General features: G+C 34.7%; 1 protein-coding gene across 1 annotated transcript in view; it reads left to right on the top strand.

Annotated features, from left to right (window-relative positions):
• LOC145296308 (CUB and sushi domain-containing protein 2-like) overlaps window positions 1–21,975 on the top strand; it is a 120,592-nt gene that overhangs the window by 77,958 nt on the left and 20,659 nt on the right. The window contains exons 19-23 of the mRNA XM_080142508.1: window positions 103–282; window positions 3,380–3,592; window positions 7,018–7,209; window positions 9,680–9,865; window positions 11,790–12,023. Of these exons, the coding sequence (XP_079998634.1) occupies window positions 103–282; window positions 3,380–3,592; window positions 7,018–7,209; window positions 9,680–9,865; window positions 11,790–12,023 (1,005 nt within the window). The remainder of the gene's footprint in view (window positions 1–102; window positions 283–3,379; window positions 3,593–7,017; window positions 7,210–9,679; window positions 9,866–11,789; window positions 12,024–21,975) is intronic.

Below are 21,975 nucleotides of genomic sequence, written 5' to 3'. Positions count from 1 at the left end.
CTATTGATTAATATAATTGTTATGTTTTTTGTTTGTTTGTTTGTTTTTTTTCATACGCTTCTTAGCATTGATTAATATATTTTATTTGTTGTTATTTTGCAGAGGTCCTGTGTCCCGCGCCGGCCGTGCATGCTAATTCACTGTTGATGACTTCCGCAAAAAGTTTTTACTACGGATCAGTGGCAGAGTACACGTGCGAAATAGGTTATCGCCTCGTCGGACGGCACAGACTGACCTGCTTAGCCAGTGGTCAATGGGATTATGAAGCACCTTCATGTGAACGTGAGTCAAGCAGAATCTTTTTTTACAAGAGAGTCAGCACTTATCTAGGCCTGAAGGCCACTCGAAGATAAGGGTTCATGAATATACAGTGGTCAGTGTTATGATCGGTAGTGGTGGAAATTTAGAAGAATTTGATTATTTAAGGGAACAACTCAACAAGAACTTTGTACTTAAAGATGACCATGTTGTAGCTAGCTGGGAAGTAGATGAGCGAAACAGGGTTCCAAATAATTTGTAACATTAGATAAGGAATTCTTTTGACCTTAATAGATTGTCGGTTAATATAAACAGCTGTTGTCTTGTTGACACGTTGTGGGTAGTCGGCTCAATTAGCTGTGATGTCTGTCTGTGGAATAGTTGTCGTAGTAATGTTGATATATTTCTTTTCTCTTTTTTTTAGTTGTAATAAGTGAAGCAGTTTTGAAAAATAAATTCCATTATTTTCTGTGAGCTGCGTATTATTTTGTTGCTGCTTTACAGCAAGTTCATCTAGATTGTTGTGCCTTCCTGGCTATTCGTGTATCAGTTGTGGAAGAGCCTAAAAAGTACGTCTGTTGACTTCAATGTTCAACACTCACGAGGCTGGATCCATCTGGCTCCTTTTCCTACTTCGTCTTCCTGCAAACGTTGGTTAAACTTACAATTTAACTTCCAATGGAGATTTCTTTTTACTTTTTTTTACGGTTGTTTATGTTTTGTTTTGCTTTGCGGCATATAAACTAGCGATGGGATGATTCTAACATGTTTCCCGATTCCGATACAATTACCGATTCCGTACGAAATTCCCGATTCCGATACAATTATCGATTTCAATTCTTTATAAATCTCTAAATATTTAACAATAAAGTTATCATTTTTTCTAGATTACCGTAAAAAAAAAAAACATGTTAAATAAATGTATGACATTTTCTCCAACGTAAAAATACATTTGTGGGGTGGGGGAGATCTTTAGTGGTAGTTTGAGATCAATAAATATTTATTATTTAATTATTACTACCAGCAGTAGAATGTTTTGCTTCAAACAAAATCAAATAGAAAAAAATAATTAAAGGAATCGTTTTTGGCATCGAAAAATATGCACAAATTTTTACGGTACCGATTCCGATACTCTAAAAAGTTCCGATTTTTCCGATTCCTTATTTGGATTCCGATTAATCGTCCTCACATTAATATCAAATCCGGTAATTTTGGTAAAAGTTTTTATGCTTCAAGTTAAATATCTTCAAATATTTAATTGTGATTAATGGTTTGATTGTTTTGTAGAGGAAAATGTTTTTGTTTTTGACTATGGAGAACATGACTCAGTTTTGCAAAGTAAAAAGAAAAAAAACATTATTCAGGAAACAGTTCCACAAAACGATACCCGAGTTCAACACAATGCACTTGAAAAAGGTCGGGGGTTACATCGGCCGAAACATTGTAAGAATAACATCCAAGATGAGAACAGTAATCCGAATAATCCAAATGACTTTTTGCATTTCTGTCAATTTGACGGCCGTTGTTTTTTTTTTTTTTTTTTTTTTTTTGTTGTTGTTGTTGTTGTTGTTGTTGTTTCTTAAATATTACTTGATTCATTGCAGTGTGTTATTTTGTTTTACTTCAACTATTTCTCAGAAATCAAGAAGCCCCCTTCTAAGCGTAATATTTGATCTCTGTATGAGATACGTAAATTTCGGAATCTTTAATCAAAATTCTCATCTACCTCTTAAATGTTCGAAATAGAATAGAGGTAAAAAACATTGCCTTTGCTCTCCAAAATTGACCAGTAAAATATTTCATATGAGGGTCGTTCCAAAAGTAATACCTCCTATTTTTTCAAACTCAAAACAGCTACGAAGACGGGAATAGTACAGTTAAAACGAGTGATCATTTGCGTTCCAGAATTTATTTTGACATAGTTACCACCATTTTCAATGCACTTTTGCCAGCCTCTTTTGATGCGTCGATTATAAAGTTCGGAATACGCTTGGTCACTCACATCTCTGTCGCCACTTTGAAATTGACGAACCCATCCCCTAATTGAGTTGACATTAACTGCATCGACTTCGTAAACGTTTAATAACCGCCGTTGAATGTTGATCGCTCGATTTTTTCTACATGAAGCGAATTCGTCTCTTCTTCTGGCGCATGTCCATGACAGGAGTTGTTTTCTTAAGGTTTTACGCCGTCAATATCTGCAACAGAAAGATGAAACTTTCGAGTCATGAATGCATAAGTTCAGTCATCATAACAATGCAATTTTGAGTCCCCTCTGATCCATTCAGGCGTAATAAAAAAAATAGGGGGTATTATTTTTTGACACTTAAGAATTGTATCTACTAGGTAATTCAAACTCTCCGCTACTAGGTTGGGTTTTTTTTCTGCGTGTGTGTGTGTGTGTGTGTGTGTGTGTGTGTGTGTGTGTGTGTGTGTGTGTGTGTGTGTGTGTGTGCGTGTACATGTGTAACAGTTCAAACAGTTCGTGAGTCGGAACGAGGAAGACCATTTGACCGTCCTAAAGATAATGTGCTGGGAGCTTGTTTAAAGTGAAGCTGATTTGCGCAAAGCCAGTCTCACTCTCTCTCCTCCCAACCAGTTTTATCCAGCGGCAGGACAGGATCGAGACAGATAGAGGCCAGTAGGACGCAGGAGCTCTAGGAATTGTCCTCTTACATACAGCGCCTGGTATTCTCAATTAGTTACCTACCTGATACTGACCAAGTTAAACCTTGCTTCGGTCATCTAACGAGAAATGATGTGTAAACATGATTGTGTGTGTGTGTGTGTGTGTGTGTGTGTGTGTGTGTGTGTGTGTGTGTAAATATATTCGTGGGTATGTGTAGCAATTATATAAAAATAGCGTTAAACAAGCCGGCATGATTATACGTATGTGTATTTTCAATGTCATATTGGAATCTTTTACTACTAAATGTGTACTTTTGTTACTTATTCATCATTACCGTCTTTTGTAATATATCAGTTCTTCATCAATATGAAGGGAGACGAAAAGCAACGCTACTGTAAAAGAGGTATTGTGTTGATTTAAACATTAAAATAAGATTTACGTTTTGTATTTTTTCTGTTGAAACATTTTCCAACTTTTTCTTTTTCTTTTCAGTGGAATACTGTTCCAACGTGAAAACGGTGGTGAAGGGCAGATCAAATCTGCAATCGATCGAACCGTCAACGGATTTGGTTCCCTATGGAAGTAAAGTGACCATCTCTTGCAATTATACTTATTCATATGTACTCATCAGAAGAGAACTTTTCTGTACTTATGATCACAAGAAAAGGGTATACCGTCTGTTGGGTGACGCACCCGAATGTCCAGGTAATAACATTAAAAAATGCTTATAAACTTTTTGAGAACGACGTCTCTTTTTAGAAACAGAAATCAAATACAAAACTTTATAGATCGACTAACTGTACACACACGGTGTTGTCTGGGAGTAATTATAATTTTTCTTTTGTTTTTTTCCATGATCCCCACCCCCACCCCCACCGTCTTTTTTTAATCTCATAATTTTTTTTTTTTTTGCAAAAATATTTACATTTTTGCAAAGTAAATTCAAGGAATAAATATATACTATTTAAAACAAATCGATTGAACCCTTTAAACCTCATAAATACTTTCGATGCCGTTTGTTAACAAAATTAATTTTCTTGTGATTTTGATATTTAAATTTATTTAATTATATTATGTTTTCATTTGCCAGTGTGTGTACAAACGGATTTACACGTGCATCGTTGTCGTCGTCGGAAACTTAGGTTATTGATTGTCTCTAGATGCAATCACTTGGACGCCGATGTTTAGGTTTTAATACAGGACCATTACTATTACATCGTCGATTGGACAACACTACACAGATGTAAGATCTAGACTCAATTTATTCCATTACGTATAATAATAGAAATTGTGTATCGGATAACAGCAACTGGTAAGTTGACAAGTAAATCACGAAGTGTTCACCTTCCAACTGTCAGCGCCAACTGACTCCAGCCAGTTTCCCTCTTGTTAAACACCCGGGACCCACAATCACGTGTTCGAGCAACGTCACGTACAAGAGATGAACAGCCACAGAAAAAGTCAAAGACACTGATATGTGTGAGTGTGTGTGTGCGCGCGTATGTGTGTGTGCACGTATGTGTGTGTGTGTGCAGGCTTGCTTGTGCGAGAAAAAGATAGAGGGAGGAAGAGAGAGAGTAAGAGAGAGAGAATGAGTGAGAGAGAGAGAGAACGGCAGACGGATAGCCTTGTTATACGTAGATTCGTTTGTTTTTTTTTTAATTTTCTTCCTTTGAAGATTGTAACGTTGGGTATAGGGCAGCCAAACCAGCTGCTAACATTGCCCTACTTTTTATTTAAACCAACCGAGAGCACTTTTTAGTATCCTCGTTTTTCCCTTAAGTGCAATTGTCTGGATCTCTTTTGCACTTGGTTCACCAGGAATATTAATAAAGTAGGACTTCAGGTTCTTCATAAGCCCTGTGGCACCTATAATAACTGGTATGATTGATATCTCCCTAAGATTCCAGTTTCTTTTCATATCATACATGAGACCTTGATATTTGGTCTGTTTCTCCCTTTCAGCTCTGTTCATGCCTCCATCATTAGAAACACTCACTTCAACTACGGTTGCAACTCTCTCTAACTTATTCTATATAACTATGGCAGGCTTGTCAGCAATATTTTAAAGGTAGGTGGCTGTAGGGAGTACATGGTCATAATATATGGTATATTAGTAATTTCACACTGTCTTATATACCATACATTACGATAATGTAATCCCTACAGTCACCTAACTTGAAAATGATGCTTTGTCTGTTCTAGGGTCACTTCTGACTTTTAAGGAGTCACTTAAACTCTTTTATTCAAGTAATTGGTCTCTTTATGTAACATTAGAAAATGATTCTTTATAAAACTAAAATCAATAATGTTTCTTGTCTAGAAAGATCGATAAATCGAAGTGAAAACAATTTATTTTAATATCGACAGGCAACCTCGTAGAGAGAGAGAGAGAGAGAGAGAGAGAGAGAGAGAGAGAGAGAGAGGGGTTAAGTGAGGAATAAAAGAATGAGTAAACTGACTGAATGATGTTTTAGACGAGGACAGGAAAGCATTTACGAAACCGAAATGCATTCTGATGAATTTAATTTCGTAATTAAACTATTTTTCAAGTAGGTTTTTAGAAGTTTCGTTTTATTTTACAGAATAGCATTTTTATTTCAACAAATAGTTAATTAACCAGGAATAATAAAAAAAAATCAATGTGTAATTATCAAAGTTATGTTGATGCAAGAAGTACACATAGTCTTATAATTTTGAAGGTAAAAAAAGATAATATTGTAATATCATTTCGGCATTTGTAAAATGACGTTAGACAAAAAAGTAAAACTTTTGCAAGCTTAAAATTTGAATTTTGGCAATACTAATCTGAACAGAAGACACGTGATATGTTTATTTCAATGATTAATTAAATTGCAAATAGTTTATTTTAGATTTATACATTAGTTGCGAAATGGTAAATGCTTATATTTTCCGATAAACTTATATTGATATAATTGATATATTATTTTATTAACCACTAATATCATTTTACACACGCACAATGCCGAGTAACCATGTTAGTTCAGTGCAGTGGCGTAGCGACTGTTTTTGCCCCCCCCCCTCCTACGCTGGCTGTTAATAATCCGCTAATCTTCAAAATTCCAGAATATCTTCAAAATATGTATTTTCATGGAATTACAATCAAGGTTCTAATGTCCGTTTAAAAACACAATTAAACATATAAAGCATAAAAACATCTTACGGCCTTAAAACTCATTTTGGTCTAAAATTACATATTTTTTGTTAGCTTTTTATTGTTTTAATTTTTTCTATTTTGTATATTTACCCCCTTAAAATGCCACCCTCTGAAACGTGCCGCCCGGGGCGGCTCGCTCTTCTCGCTCTCCCCTCCTTTGCTACGCCACTGGTTCAATATGTATAATAATACATTCAATCACAGGTTTACATATGTTATCGCCTTTCACGTCCATTTTAAAAATAAGATATTTCTATCGCCAAAGATTTTATACCATTAAAAACAATAACAAAAAAAGTCGCTTCTACAGAATTGGAACAAGAATTCATAATCGATAAATGGAGTTTTCAGATAAAAAAAAAAACAATGGTAGGTTCCAAATTATGCAGTCGAAATTACCTCAATATTGCTGCATTATTAAGCAAAACAACTTTAATCGTGTTAGCAGGTAAAAAATTGCCGCCATCTTATTTAAATCAAAACAGAAAATTACCCCCTCCCCTTTTAAACTGTCCTGTGTCTTATGATCGTTTTCATCAAATTCTATTTTTTATTTTCTTAATAAATAATTTTTTACCTCATTAATTTTCGTAATTTTTTTATATAATCCTCTTTAAAATGCGAGGAATACATAGATACCATTGTTTTCATGTGAAATTCAGTTTTCATGTGAAATTCAGATTTCGTCCCAATAGTGTAGAAGCGCCCCAAAAATGACTATGGATTAATGCATGAATTGTTTCAAACTCAAATTCTGTGGTTCTGTCGACTTAGCTAGATTAGAAACTGATTCTTCGCTTTATTTTATATTTTTTTGTGTAATTTTAATGCATCTAATTATTTTATATTTTTTGTGTAATTTTAATGCATCTAATTATTTTATATTTTGATTTCATTGCTAATGGCAATTGGATTTGTTGTTTAAATCGCATGTTGTTTTCTTTCGTTGCAGTTGTTGATTGTGGTATTCCCGCTCTGCATCCATCTGTGGTCATGCCATCTAATTTGACTACGACACAAAACACAATCTTTCTCTTTGTTTGCAAACCGGGTTTTGTGCGAAGGGGTGTCAGTCCAGATAATAACACGTTCGTCCGTTGTAATGATGAAGGAATGTGGGGTTTTGGCAGTCTTTATTGTGAAGGTTAGTTATTTATTTCACACACACACACACACACACACACACACACGCACACATATGTATATATATATATACCGTAATTTGGGGTCTGGGGTAATTGTGCCAACTAGCTAAAAGTGTCTTTTGGCAACCACGCATATAAAGAGCAAATTTTTTTTTAGTTGGCGCAATTATCCCCGGATTTGGCGCAAATATCCCAAAGTACGGTATATATATATTTTTGTGTGTGTGTGTGTTCATGCACCTTTCTTTTTGGCTACAGATATTTACTTAAATAATTTGAACAATGTTTATCTACATTTTTTTTAGCGATTGAATTGCTTGAACAGTCTTTAGTGAGAACTGACTGATAAATTCACAATCGTTACAGCAATTTGTATATTTACTTGAGTAAATTTCGAGGAAGAATTATGTAATTTGGAATGGCATGATTATTGGTATTAAGATCGCAATTACAGACAATCTGGTGCATTAAAAATTAAATGTATATTTTAATGTTTTCGATATTCGAGTAAATCGAACGTACACATATCCAAGACAATGGCTTACTTAATCTTTCGAAACATATTTTTATTTAGTAGAATAGGGCTATAATTGATTCTATTCAATGCACGTAGGCAACGGTTTTTTGCCTTAAAAACTTACAAGAAATATTTGTGTAAATGAGATTTAGAAGGCTGTCACAATGCGAGGAATGAATTATAGTCGCTGTTGGTAAGAGGAGACGAGAACAAGTGGCGATTTACAAATCAGTTAGTACATACATATATATATATATTTTATATATATATTTATTCAGTTGTATGGTAAAATGTCTTACTTGTAAGTCTATGCGACGTATTCCATTATTAATTTCGGAAAAATTTTCCCTTTTCAAATGGTGTGCGTAACAGGTCGATTCAAAGCATGCTGGATGAAGGGCCGGAAGAAATATTTATACCTAGCGATTGCAATGGTTGATAGCATTTTTTGTAGTTTAAATGTTCAAGCTTTTCAGTGTAACATTCACAGGACATATGCATTTAAATAAATATGTATAGGATACTGCCAAGTTTGCTGCAAAGTGGATGGGGTCCCTCTACCATAGTAAAAAAATTTTCACAGTTTTCTTTTAAGTTTATAAACCTACTATTTGTCCATGCATGGAGCATCGTTGCCACATCTGAGTTGGTGCAGCAACCACTAATCTCTCCCAATTAGACAGAGTGCAAAAAGGAGTTTCTAACATGTGCTGTCTACCTGAAAAGTGACATTTCCTGTACTTGTTTGAAAGTATTTCCACAGAATGTGCTCCGGAGATCTTACTGCACTTGTAACCCGTAAGGTAAATACTCCCAACCAGCATAATTACCAGCAAAATCTAATTTTTCACGGCAGAGGTTATAAGATGCAGAAAAAGTCTATTCGGATAGCTTCTTTCCTCGAACCGCTTGCATTTGAAAATCCATCCCTGTTCCCTTTATCTCCGACTGCATCAACCTGCGAAAATTTCACTGTAATGTGAATAAACGTCTTGCTGCACAACTCCCTATTTTGAGTGTCATCATAAATATGGTCCTTAAATTACATTAGCCCATTATGTCTCACTAGCAATATTACTTGTTTGGTGAGAAATAACATTTTAGTATCAGTCCTCGCTTGCAAGGCAAATAGGACTTCGCATACCATAGAGCATCTGGTTTTCTCAAATAAGGTACTACATGTTTATTATTCTATTTTTAATATTTTTTATTTAATTTAATTTTATTTTATTTGTGAACAATATCCGAGCAGTCTCGAAGGAATCCTGAAAGGCAGCTAGCAATATACAATATTCTCCAGTCGAGGACAAGGTCCTCGATATGACCTTAAACTATATCAAGTGGTGAGGCCCCAGCTTGTGGGCTTTGGGGAGTGTGGAGCCACCCTTTAATTACCATTGCTCCCAGGTCCACTCTGACCCGGAGTGGTAGTACCTGTTAGGGTCCCAACTATTGGTTAAATAGAAACCGACTTGAAAACAACAAATATATTCTATCAAAAGAATTTTCTTCAAAATCTTTGGATTCGGCATTAAATAACTTGAAAAGGGTTGATATGCCGTAAAACAAAACCAACCAACCAACCAACGAGACGAAAACTAATCTGGCGCATATTCACATAGATCACTAAACATGTTTATTTTTATTTGGGGCACTGCTGTAGTCATCGTAAAAACATAGAAAGAGTCTAAGATGAGGTAAAAAAGACAACTGGCATAGTACTTTTTTTTTCTATTCTTCCGTTTAAAAAAAAGTTCTGCGAACTGACAATCTAAAATGAGAGTAACTTTTTAAAAAAACCCAAAATTTGTTGAAGTAGCCGTTCAAAGTAAAGTAGAAAGTGCAGGTAGTTAATCTATTTTAACCCTTAAATGCCCTTTCTTACTCTACCCCCAAATTATTGTGATAAAAAATGAAGACGTTTATTATTTTCTCTCTCTTTTTTTCTCCAGAACTAAAATGTCCGGATCCTGGGACTCCTCCTGACGGATCCCAACTTCCAGCGAATTACAAACTTGGAGATAGTGTAGCTTTCAATTGCTCAAAACCAGGATATTTACCGATGCCGGTTTCGCAGCTGACCTGTATTCAAAAAGGAGAAAATGTTATGTGGGACGGAGAATTACCCGTTTGCAAAGGTAACGGAAGACTAAGACCACAATCGTGCGATATATCATCATTATCATAATTATTATTGCTATCATCATTATCATAATTATTTATTATCATCATTATCATAATTATTATTACTATCATCATTATCAAGATTATTTATTATCATCATTATCATAATTATTATTACTATCATCATTATCAAGATTATTATCATCATTATCATAATTATTATTACTATCATCATTATCAAGATCATTTATTATCATCATTATCATAATTATTATTACTATCATCATTATCAAGATCATTTATTATCATCATTATCATAATTATTATTACTATCATCATTATCAAGATCATTTATTATCATCATTATCATAATTATTATTACTATCATCATTATCAAGATTATTTATCATCATTATCATAATTATTATGACTATCATCATTATCAAGATTATTTATCATCATTATCATAATTATTATGACTATCATCATTATCAAGATTATTTATCATCATTATCATAATTATTATTGCTATCATCATTATCAAGATTATTTATTATCATCATTATCATCACTATCATCATTATTATAATTCTCATTATTACCATCATTATCATCGTATTATTCTATCATTCTTAACCATCATATTATGATTATTATCATTATGATCATTACATTACGGTCATTATCATTATGGTCATTATCATTATGATCATTACATTATGATTATTTTCGTTATTATTTTTATCATTATCATCGAGGTCATCGTTATTTTCTTTCGTTATTCTTTACAAAAACTGAGTTTTACCGCATTCTTTGTTTATATTTCTATGTCGTTCCAACAATGCTCCTGCTTAGTATCCCCTGAACATTTTGAATACTGAAGTAATGAAACAACTTCCTTATTCCCCTGATTTTACTTCATGTGACTTTTTTATTTTCGCTGTTTTCTACATTTTGAAAGTGTTGAAGGCAGCCATAACGATAGAACTAAAAGGCGTCCAAGGAGATTCCATCTAGCAGTTTTTAGAATTCTGGTATAAAAGGGATATTTGTGCAGTTTACGAACCATGTTATTATTTTAGATAAGAGTTTTAAGTTAAATTTAATTTTTACGGTAAATTTTGCTTATTAAACTGCTAGGTGGATGCATACAATAATTAAAAAGCCACCTCCCATGTTAAGAATAGCTTTCTAAATAAGTGTTATTGCTTCAGCACGTTCCGTAGACTGCATAAGTACCTAAAAAGATGGGAAATTGCATGTGGATGAAGAGAAAACCATTTTGTTAATTGGAATTGAAATTGAAATCAATTTCTTGTGACACTAAATCTCACGTTAGGGTTAGGCTAAGGGTTAGAGTATCTTAGGTATCTTTTATAAATTCTATGAAAAATTTAATATGTTTTTTTTTTTAATTTTCTGATTTGTTATACTCCCGTTCATTCTTTTGCGGACTGTTACCCTCATATTTATAGGTATCGTTGTTTCACCACATTTCGGCCAACTTATCCTCTGGCCTTTTCAGGTGATTAACTGTCGAGATAGGAATATTGAGTCTTGTAACTGCATCCTCAGTAATTACTGCTTTCCATAGTTGTTGTCTCGCTACGTTTTGGCCAACTGATCTTCTGGCCGGGTTTGAGTAGGATTGAAATCGCTATGTTCAGACAATGCTCAACTGGAACCAAAGCGACTCAACGCCTCTATCCACTGCGCCTCTGAAACGTTGTGAAAGATGAGGATAACAGTCCGCAAAAAAATAAATACACAAATTATGAAGCCTCATCTCAAGGAATTCGAAAAAATAAAAAAATATACTTTCATTTCTATAATCGACTTAGTTTTTTGCATTTCCATTTTCCAATAAATTTTAAAATAAAACTAATCCGCTTTTATAATGTCCGTTAATAAACCTTTCGTTCTGTGGTTTAATTTCAGATGTAACGAGTCCCATTTTTGACATATGTCCGACGCAGCCCATCGAAGTTGAAATGTACCATTCAGCCAGAGTGCCGGAAATGCAGGCTTCTGATAACTCAGGCCTTTTACGGGCTATTTATTCCAACAACTTTGTCGATGGACAGATAATATCTCGAGACATTGATGCCACCTTCATTGCGGAGGATTTATCTGGAAATAAAGCAACGTGTACAGTTATAATAAAGGCCATAGGTAAAACATTGTTTATTTCTACTTTGAAAAGAAATTCACGCTTCATCTCAATGGTATACAAGATTTTAATGGCGACATGTCTTTAAGCCAACGCTTAATTTCTCCAAAAATTGTTTACATTTTTTTTTTTTTTTTTTTTTTTTTTTACATTTTCACCCCAAACAAGGCAAATTGCCACTTTGGTGTAGGGGGCTACTATCAGGGGCAACAACTACTGGGGTACTATGTAGGGATTTGGGCAGCAAGGTGTCGGTTCACGTTACACTTGAACTTCTGCACGTCAGTACTGTTGGGGAAGCAGGGACCTGGAATGGAATTCCAGAATCTTGCGGTTCTGGGGAAGAAACTATTGGAGTAAAAAGATCTTTTACATCTAGGGACCTCTACAGTGTGGGGGTGGGGTCTAGTAGCCTGTCGGGTTTGTCGAGGGTGCTCGCGTCGTGGGGGCACAAGTGATTGCAGTTCGTCAGAGCATTCACCACTAAAATACTTGTAGAAAAGGCAGAGGGATGCAACATTTCGTCGATGGGACAGAGGCTGAAGCTTAGATGCCAGTTCAGGGCCTATCAGGTTTGCGACTCTCTTTTGAACCTTGTCAAGGAGCGAGAGACTAGTAGCAGATGCACCAGCCCAGATGTGGCAGCAATACTCCATACATGGGCGAATGGTGGCCTTATAGAGGTACAGGATACTTTCGGGTGTTAGTAGTTTTCTAGCACGGTAGAGAGAGCCTACCTTTCTTGCAGCGGCCCTGGCAATGCCTTCAATGTAATTGTTCCAACTCATGTTTCCTGTGAACGTTAGGCCAAGGAGTTTGAAAGATGGACTCTCAGATAAAGAGTCGTTGGCCATTGCTATGGGTGGTAGAGAGGGTTTCTTGTAATTATTGAATGAAACTAGTTTAGTCTTGGCAGCATTGAACGCGACCAACCACTTTTGTCCCCATTCCACTACAGATTGGAGGTCTTCCTCTAGTGTTTCTGCCATTTCTTTAGAAATGTGTTCATTCGTCTTCCTGTCGTGTCTGCCATAGAGTGTAGTGTCATCAGCATATATACCCATCTCAGAGGCAATGTTGTCGGGGAGGTCATTTATGAATATCAGGAACAATAGAGGTCCAAGGATAGAACCCTGGGGCACTCCCGCATTTATATCATATTGTTTAGATGTGCAACCGTCGAGGACTACCTGGATTTTTCTCTTATCTAAGAAGGATTTAATTATGTTAAGTATTCTACCAGTGATACCGTATGATCTGATTTTACTGAGGAGACCCTCATGCCATACCCTGTCAAAAGCCTTAGATATATCTAGAGCTACCGCTCTGCCTTCCCCCGCTTTGTCCAGTGAATGGTATATACGTTCAGAGATCACAGTGAGGATGTCTGCTGTGGAACGGGCTTGTCTAAATCCATATTGTTTGTCAGTCAGTAGTTTAGCATCTGTAAGATGATGGACTAGAGCATGGTTAATTATGGTCTCAAATATTTTGGCAAAAAGTGGGAGGAGGCTAATGGGGCGATAACTTGATGGGTCTGTCCTTTCGCCAGAATTCTTGAATACTGGTACAACAGAAGCAGTTTTCCAACAGCCCGGAAAGCAAGCTTCATTAAGACATTTGTTGTAGAGTTTGGAGAGAACTGGAGCTACTTCGGCTGAGCACTTTTTTAATAGCACAGCTGGGATAAGATCGGCTCCACATGCTTTTGAGGTGTCAAGGTTTTTTATGATAGCATGCACCTGAGCAGGGGTGGTTTTCAGATCGTCTAGTGTGGCGTCTGTCCGCATAGGAAAGTCAGGTAGGGGGTAGTTGGAAGGGTCCAGTGTGGAGTTTGAGGCAAACCGACTGGCAAGCATGTTAGCCTTGTCGGTTGCTGAGGAGACAACCTCGTGATTGTTGGTTAGTGGGGGAATTGTTGATTGCCCATTATTTACTACACTGTTGTAGATTTTCCAGAAGTCTCGAGTTCCTAGTTTTTGTGCTTCGATGCGCTTTTTAGTGGTTTTCGTAAATTCTCTCTTAGCTGTCGCTATTTCTTTCTTAACGTTATTTCTAGCTTCTATATACTTCAGTCTGTTTGAACTGGACTTATGTCGGTAAATCTGCGGTATGCATGCTGCTTTTGAGTAATGGCAGTTGCACAAGTCGACGTAAACCATTGGGGAGAGTGGGGCTTACTATAAAATTTCCGCATGGGAACATGCGCTTCGATTGCAGTTTTGAACCAGTCAGTGGTCTCGTTTGCACATTGTTCAGCAGGGAGAGAGAAAATATTTTTCCATGGAGCATCTCTAATTAGTTCCCTGATGGCTTCCCAGTCAGCCTTATTATAATATCTCGTTGTTTTGAGCACTGGCTCTTCAGTTTTGGGTCTAGAGTTTAGGGCGATTTCAACCATTATCACTGCATGATCAGCGTTCCCGAGTGGGCTGTGGGCCTTCGTTATGCAGTCATCGGGAACTGTGGTCAAAAACAGATCTAGAAGTGATGCGTGTTGTTCTTCCTGGTCAGGGAAACGGGTTGGAAACGTAACAATTTGTGATAGGGAGTGAGATATAGCGAAGCTATGGGTTGTGCTGCCCGCTGCATCTGTGTGAGTAGAGAATCCAAGCCAGTTTTTGTGGTGGACATTAAAGTCACCAAACACATGTATTTGTGCGCTAGTGTCGAGGGACAGTGCCGTGTCTATGCTGTCAGATACTTTGTTTATTATGGAGCAGTCCTGAGTCGAGGGAGAGCGGTAGAGAAAATAATAGTAGCTAATACTGTGTTGCACGTTTAGTCTAAAGCACATAAAGGCTTGATCATCTGTTTCTAGGTTTGTTTCTCTAGTCAAGGGAAGGGTATTACGAATGTAAACTCCAAGTCCGTGCATATGTCTGTCAGAGTCCTTACGGCAGAGTGGGAGATATCCAGGCATGTTAAAGTGGTTAGAGGGAATGGAGGAGTGTAGGTTAGTCTCACTTAGTGCTAAGATATCCGGGGTATTTGTTAAGAGAAATGCTTCAACATCAGCTAAGTTAGTTCTAAGCCCACGGATATTTGTGAATGAGAGCCTCAAGGGAGGAGGCAAGTTGAATTTGTTTGTCCCTAATCCTGGTTTAAGCTTATTTTTAGATTGTACTGTCGTCATATTTTTTTTTAAGAGTTTCGGTAAGGGGGAGCTAAACAAGAGGTTATGCGGAGCTTCAGACATGCATCACAAGTAGACCATCAGCTGATCTTTCTCCAATTAGGATTGTGGCCTCAGGAAAGCCCACCGGGGATGAGTGCAGGGTCCCTTTCCATGCGCGTCATGGCACTGCAAACAACCCGATATTATTCAACTGTTGATGGAGCAGCCGCTCTAAGCGCTACCAAAGAGTTAGGGTGCCTGTACTACCAGTCGGGAACAGCAGCCAGGAACTGTCAATCCGGTACCCTCAACCCTTTAGAAGAAGGTCAACCCAATCTAATCGCTCAGGCATATCTTATACTCAAGCACTCCCAAATGTTCAGTTTTAGGGGTGGGGCATGCTGGGAATGGGGAAGAACGGCGTTCATTGCCCTAGCCAGGAAACAAGATCTACCGCTGGGTGTTTCTGTCGAATCACTGAGATAGTGTCTCTGCGCTTGACTAATAGGCAAAGAAGGAGTATGGAAGCCGGGCGATAGACAGAGCCTATCTACTCCTTAAGCAATTTAGGTTTGCAAACCGGTGAATTTGTTTGAGTCACCAGCTCTAGGAAGGTTGTCATCCAAGACTGAAGAGGCCTCTCTCCCCTTTGGTTTAGTTTCAGAGTTTTCCTTCTCCTAGACGGATGATCTGGGAAGCCCTACTGGGTCCGTCAGCCCTGAGAGGGTTTTCTCCGCGCCTAGGTTCTAATCCAGGTATTTCTGCGACCCCGCGTTGTTAGTGCTACTGGGTTAGTTTGTGGGGGATTATATCTCTACTGATTAGTTACACTCCTCAAAGTGATTTAGGGACATGCTATTTACTTGTTAATGGATAAAGGGGGTGGGTGAAGTTCATGCAGTGTAAGCGTCTATGTTTGTAAGAGGGCTTGTTAGGGAGGAGATAATGTGATTTTAGTCTTACCCTTTTTTTATTTTATTAATGTTAGCTTAGGTCTAGTATAGTGTTACAGTATGAGTAGGTATTAAGAATTGAGCTACGAGTTGTGCCCGAGCTATTTTAGATGATAGGAGGGTTAAGATGTAAGTGCAATATAGCATGGATAAGACAGCAAGTTTTGAGTCATGCGTAATTAGGTGAATAGATATATATATGGGCAGGTTTTCAGTAGGTGCGAATAGAGTTGAAGTTGTAGGTATTTTTTAGTAAGAGTCATGGGGCGTTTTGCATAACAAGGAGTGTCGTTTCAATAACGTAATTAATCGTTGCAAAACTCGAGGAGACAGTTGTGTAGTGCATATCGCTTTGTTTCTGGGTACTTTGGCTGTTAAGTACCTGCCTTTGTGTGCATAGGCTGTTAAGTCCCTTACTGGATAGAAATGAGCTGTAATGCATGCCTTAGAGGTAGAAATGTATAGATGTTTAGTGATGGCTATTAAAACAGTTTGCATGTGAGGGATTAGGGGCTGGAAGTTAGCGATTCCACTACAGATGCGGAGCAATGTGGGAGTTTAGTGGCGGATAGGTTGGAAGGAGTAGATTGTTAGCGTTCAAGAGAAGAGGGGTTATTTATTTACAGATGGATTTCCATTAGGATTTTTAAGTTACAGGTAAGGTTTAGTTTGAAGAAGGGAGGAATTTTTTTTTTTTTTATGCATGCAGGTAAGACAAACGCAATCGTCTTGGAGGTAAAATGTATAAGATTTCGTAGCTAGCTATTAGGTTTTTCCCTCCCAGTTATAGGGACAGCTAGTTCGTTGGGATTTGGAATTGTAGTCATTAAGGTCAGGCGCAGAGTGTTGCATCTATTCAGAAAATTAGCCCTAGTATCACAGTATTATGTATATTGCAGTTACAAATATAGTGCCAGTCAAATTATGAGCCACGTGCAGTGGTTTGGTATGGTATGGGAATCATGGAGGACACTTAAATACAAGCAAGCGTACGGTGATTGCATATATTAAGTATACTACTTAATAAAGTTCTTCTGTCTTCTATAGTAGAAAGAAAGGTGGTCCTAGCTCTTCTATATTCTTGCATAGGCTATTCGTTATCGAGTAGAGTTCTTCTGACCATAAAAACGGCTCGCGTGGAACTAAGTGTTAGAGACCATTTTTACGCATATGTAATTAAAATGCATTAAATAAATACATTTAAAGAGAAGGTATACACAGTTGGTAAAAGCAAAAAGAGAAATAAATAAACAAAGTGAATAAATAAATAAAAAATAAAGTAATAGAAGAAACGACTCGCATGGAAGCAAAGAGTTAAAGACAATATATGCGCATATAGTTAAATACATTAGTCAAAATTAAGAAAAAAAAAGCAGTTGCCATTTTGGTAATATTAGGATTTGTTAAATTAACTTAGCTTATATTGTTTGCCCATCTTCAAAATTGTCGCGTCTGTCAGCGAGCGTAACCCTGTTCTTAGTGTGACGGCTTCACTTCCTTTCCCCGGATTTTATATCTATTTATAGTTTATAGTGCGCACATGTGTATGGTAATTTTACTTTTTTCTTTTTTTCTTTTATTCTTTATTTTTTTTTTTTAGGTTAAACTTCTGTCTTCTATAGTAGAAAGAAAGGTGGTCCTAGCTCTTCTATATTCTTGCATAGGCTATTCGTTATCGAGTAGAGTTCTTCTGACCATAAAAACGGCTCGCGTGGAACTAAGTGTTAGAGACCATTTTTACGCATATGTAATTAAAATGCATTAAATAAATACATTTAAAGAGAAGGTATACACAGTTGGTAAAAGCAAAAAGAGAAATAAATAAACAAAGTGAATAAATAAATAAAAAATAAAGTAATAGAAGAAACGACTCGCATGGAAGCAAAGAGTTAAAGACAATATATGCGCATATAGTTAAAATACATTAGTCAAAATTAAGAAAAAAAAAAAAAAAGCAGTTGCCATTTTGGTAATATTAGGATTTGTTAAATTAACTTAGCTTATATTGTTTGCCCATCTTCAAAATTGTCGCGTCTGTCAGCGAGCGTACCCCTGTTAGTGTGACGGCTTCACTTCCTTTCCCCGGATTAATCTCACATCAATTTAAAGTTAATACAATTACACGGTGTTCCCTGTGTTGTACATTTTTAATGTTATAAAAGGATTTAGTTTTAGTTTTTATTGTTTGATTCTAATAATTGTCAATAGAAAAGTTCGATTAAAAGTAAAAACGAGTAGTAAAGTAAAACAAATATAACAGTAATGTGTATATAAAACATATACATAGAAAAATATACGTAGAAACATATACATAGAAACATATACATATAAAAATATACGTAGGAACATATACATAGAAACATATACATATAAAAATATACGTAGGAACATATACGTAGGAACATATACGCAGAAAACTATACGTATAAACATATACGTAGAAAAATATGCGTAGAAATATATACGTAGAAACATATACGATGAAACATATACGTAGGAGCATATACGTAGGAACATATATGTAGAAACACATATGTAGCAACATATACATAGAAACATATACGTAGAAACATATATGTAGAAACATATACATAGGAATATATACGTAGAAACATATACGTAGAAACATATACGTAGATACATATACGTCGGAATATATACGTAGAAACATATACGTAGAAAAATATACGTAGGAATATATACATAGAAACATATACGTAGAAACATATACGTAGAAACATATACGTAAGAACATATACATAGAAACATATAGATAGAAAAATATACGTAGAAACATATACGTAGAAAAATATACGTAGGAATATATACATAGAAACATATGTATAGAAACATATACGTAGAAACATATACGTAGAAACATATACGTAAGAACATATACATAGAAACATATACATAGAAAAATATACGTAGAAACATATACATAGAAAAATATACGTAGAAACATACGTAGAAATATATACATAGAAACATATAGTGTAGAAACACATACATAGACACATATAAATAGAAAAATATACGTAGAAACATATACGTAGAAATATATACATAGAAAAATATACGTAGAAACATATACGTAGAAACATATATATAGAAACATATGCATAGAAAAATATACGTAGAAACATATACGTAGAAACATAGAAAAATATACGTAGAAACATATACATAGAAACATATACATAGAAAAATATACGTAGAAACATATACAGAGAAACATATACATAGAAAAATATACGTAGAAACATATACGTAGAAACATAGAAAAATATACGTAGAAACATATACATAGAAACATATACATAGAAACATATACATATAAAAATATACGTAGAAACATATACGTAGGAATATATACATAGAAACATATGTATAGAATCATATACTTAGGAAAATATACGTAGAAACATATACGTTGGAACATATATGTTGAAACATATACGCAGAAACATATACGTAGAAACATATACGTAGGAATATATACATAGAAACATATGTATAGAATAATATACGTAGAAAAATATACGTAGAAACATATACGTTGGAACATATACATATATGTATGTAGAAACATATACGCAGAAACATATACGTAGAAACATATACGTATAAACATATATGTAGAAACATATACGTAGAAACATATACGTATAAACATATACATAGAAACATATACGTAGGAATATATACGTAGAAACATATGCGTAGAAATATATACCTAGAAACATATACGCAGAAACATATACGTAGAAAAATATATGTAGACACATATGCGTATAAACATGTATAGAAGCATATACATAGGAACATATATATGGAAACATATACATAGAAACATATACGTAGAAATATATACGTAGAAACATATACGTAGAAACATATACATAGAAACATATACGTAGAAACATATATGTAGGAATATATACGTAGAAACATATACGTAGAAACATATACATAGAAACATGTACATAGAAACATATATGTAGGAATATATACGTAGAAACATATATGTAGAAACATATACGTAGAAACATATACGTAGAAACATATATGTAGAAACATATACGTAGAAACATATACGTAGAAACATATACATAGAAACATATACGTAGAAACATATATGTAGGAATATATACGTAGAAACATATACGTAGAAACATATACGTAGAAACATATACATAGAAACATATATGTAGGAATATATACGTAGAAACATATACATAGAAAAATATACGTAGAAACATATACGTAGAAACATATACGTCGGAGCATATACGTAGAAACATATGTATAGAAACATATGTATAGAAACATATACGTAGAAACATATACATAGAAACATATACATAGAAACATATACGTAGAAACATATACGTAGAAACATATATGTAGAAACATATACGTAGAAACATATACATAGAAACATATACGTAGAAACATATACGTAGAAACATATACATAGAAACATATACATAGAAACATATGTATAGAAACATATGTATAGAAACATATACGTAGAAACATATACGTAGAAACATATATGTAGAAACATATACGTAGGAATATATACGTAGAAACATATACGTAGAAACATATACGTTGAAACATATACGTAGGAATATATACGTAGAAACATATACGTAGAAAATTATACGTAGGAATATATACATAGAAACATATACGTAGAAACATATACGTAGAAACATATACGTAAGAACATATACATAGAAACATATACATAGAAAAATATACGTAGAAACATATACGTAGAAAAATATACGTAGGAATATATACATAGAAACATATACGTAGAAACATATACGTAGAAACATATACGTAAGAACATATACATAGAAACATATACATAGAAAAATATACGTAGAAACATATACATAGAAAAATATACGTAGAAACATACGTAGAAATATATACATAGAAACATATACGTAGAAACACATACATAGACACATATAAATAGAAAAATATACGTAGAAACATATACGTAGAAATATATACATAGAAAAATATACGTAGAAACATATACGTAGAAATATATATATAGAAACATATGCATAGAAAAATATACGTAGAAACATATACGTAGAAACATAGAAAAATATACGTAGAAACATATACATAGAAACATATACATAGAAAAATATACGTAGAAACATATACAGAGAAACATATACATAGAAAAATATACGTAGAAACATATACGTAGAAACATAGAAAAATATACGTAGAAACATATACGTAGAAACATATACATAGAAAAATATACGTAGAAACATATACAGAGAAACATATACATAGAAAAATATACGTAGAAACATATACGTAGAAACATAGAAAAATATACGTAGAAACATATACATAGAAACATATACATAGAAACATATACATATAAAAATATACGTAGAAACATATACGTAGGAATATATACATAGAAACATATGTATAGAATCATATACTTAGGAAAATATACGTAGAAACATATACGTTGGAACATATATGTTGAAACATATACGCAGAAACATATACGTAGAAACATATACGTAAGAATATATACATAGAAACATATACGTAGAAACATATACGTAGAAACATATACGTAGGAATATATACACAGAAACATATGTATAGAATCATATACGTAGGAAAATATACGTAGAAACATATACGTTGGAATATATACATATATGTATGTAGAAACATATACGCAGAAACATATACGTAGAAACATATACGTATAAACATATATGTAGAAACATATACGTAGAAACATATACGTATAAACATATACATAGAAACATATACGTAGGAATATATACGTAGAAACATATGCGTAGAAATATATACCTA

The sequence above is a fragment of the Euprymna scolopes genome, chromosome 16 (assembly GCF_053919585.1).
Source record: "Euprymna scolopes isolate OS-2025 chromosome 16, ASM5391958v1, whole genome shotgun sequence".
In the NCBI taxonomy this organism is placed as follows: domain Eukaryota; kingdom Metazoa; phylum Mollusca; class Cephalopoda; order Sepiida; family Sepiolidae; genus Euprymna; species Euprymna scolopes.
Note: the sequence above shows the minus strand (reverse complement) of the source record. Positions and strands in the feature narration are given on the sequence as shown.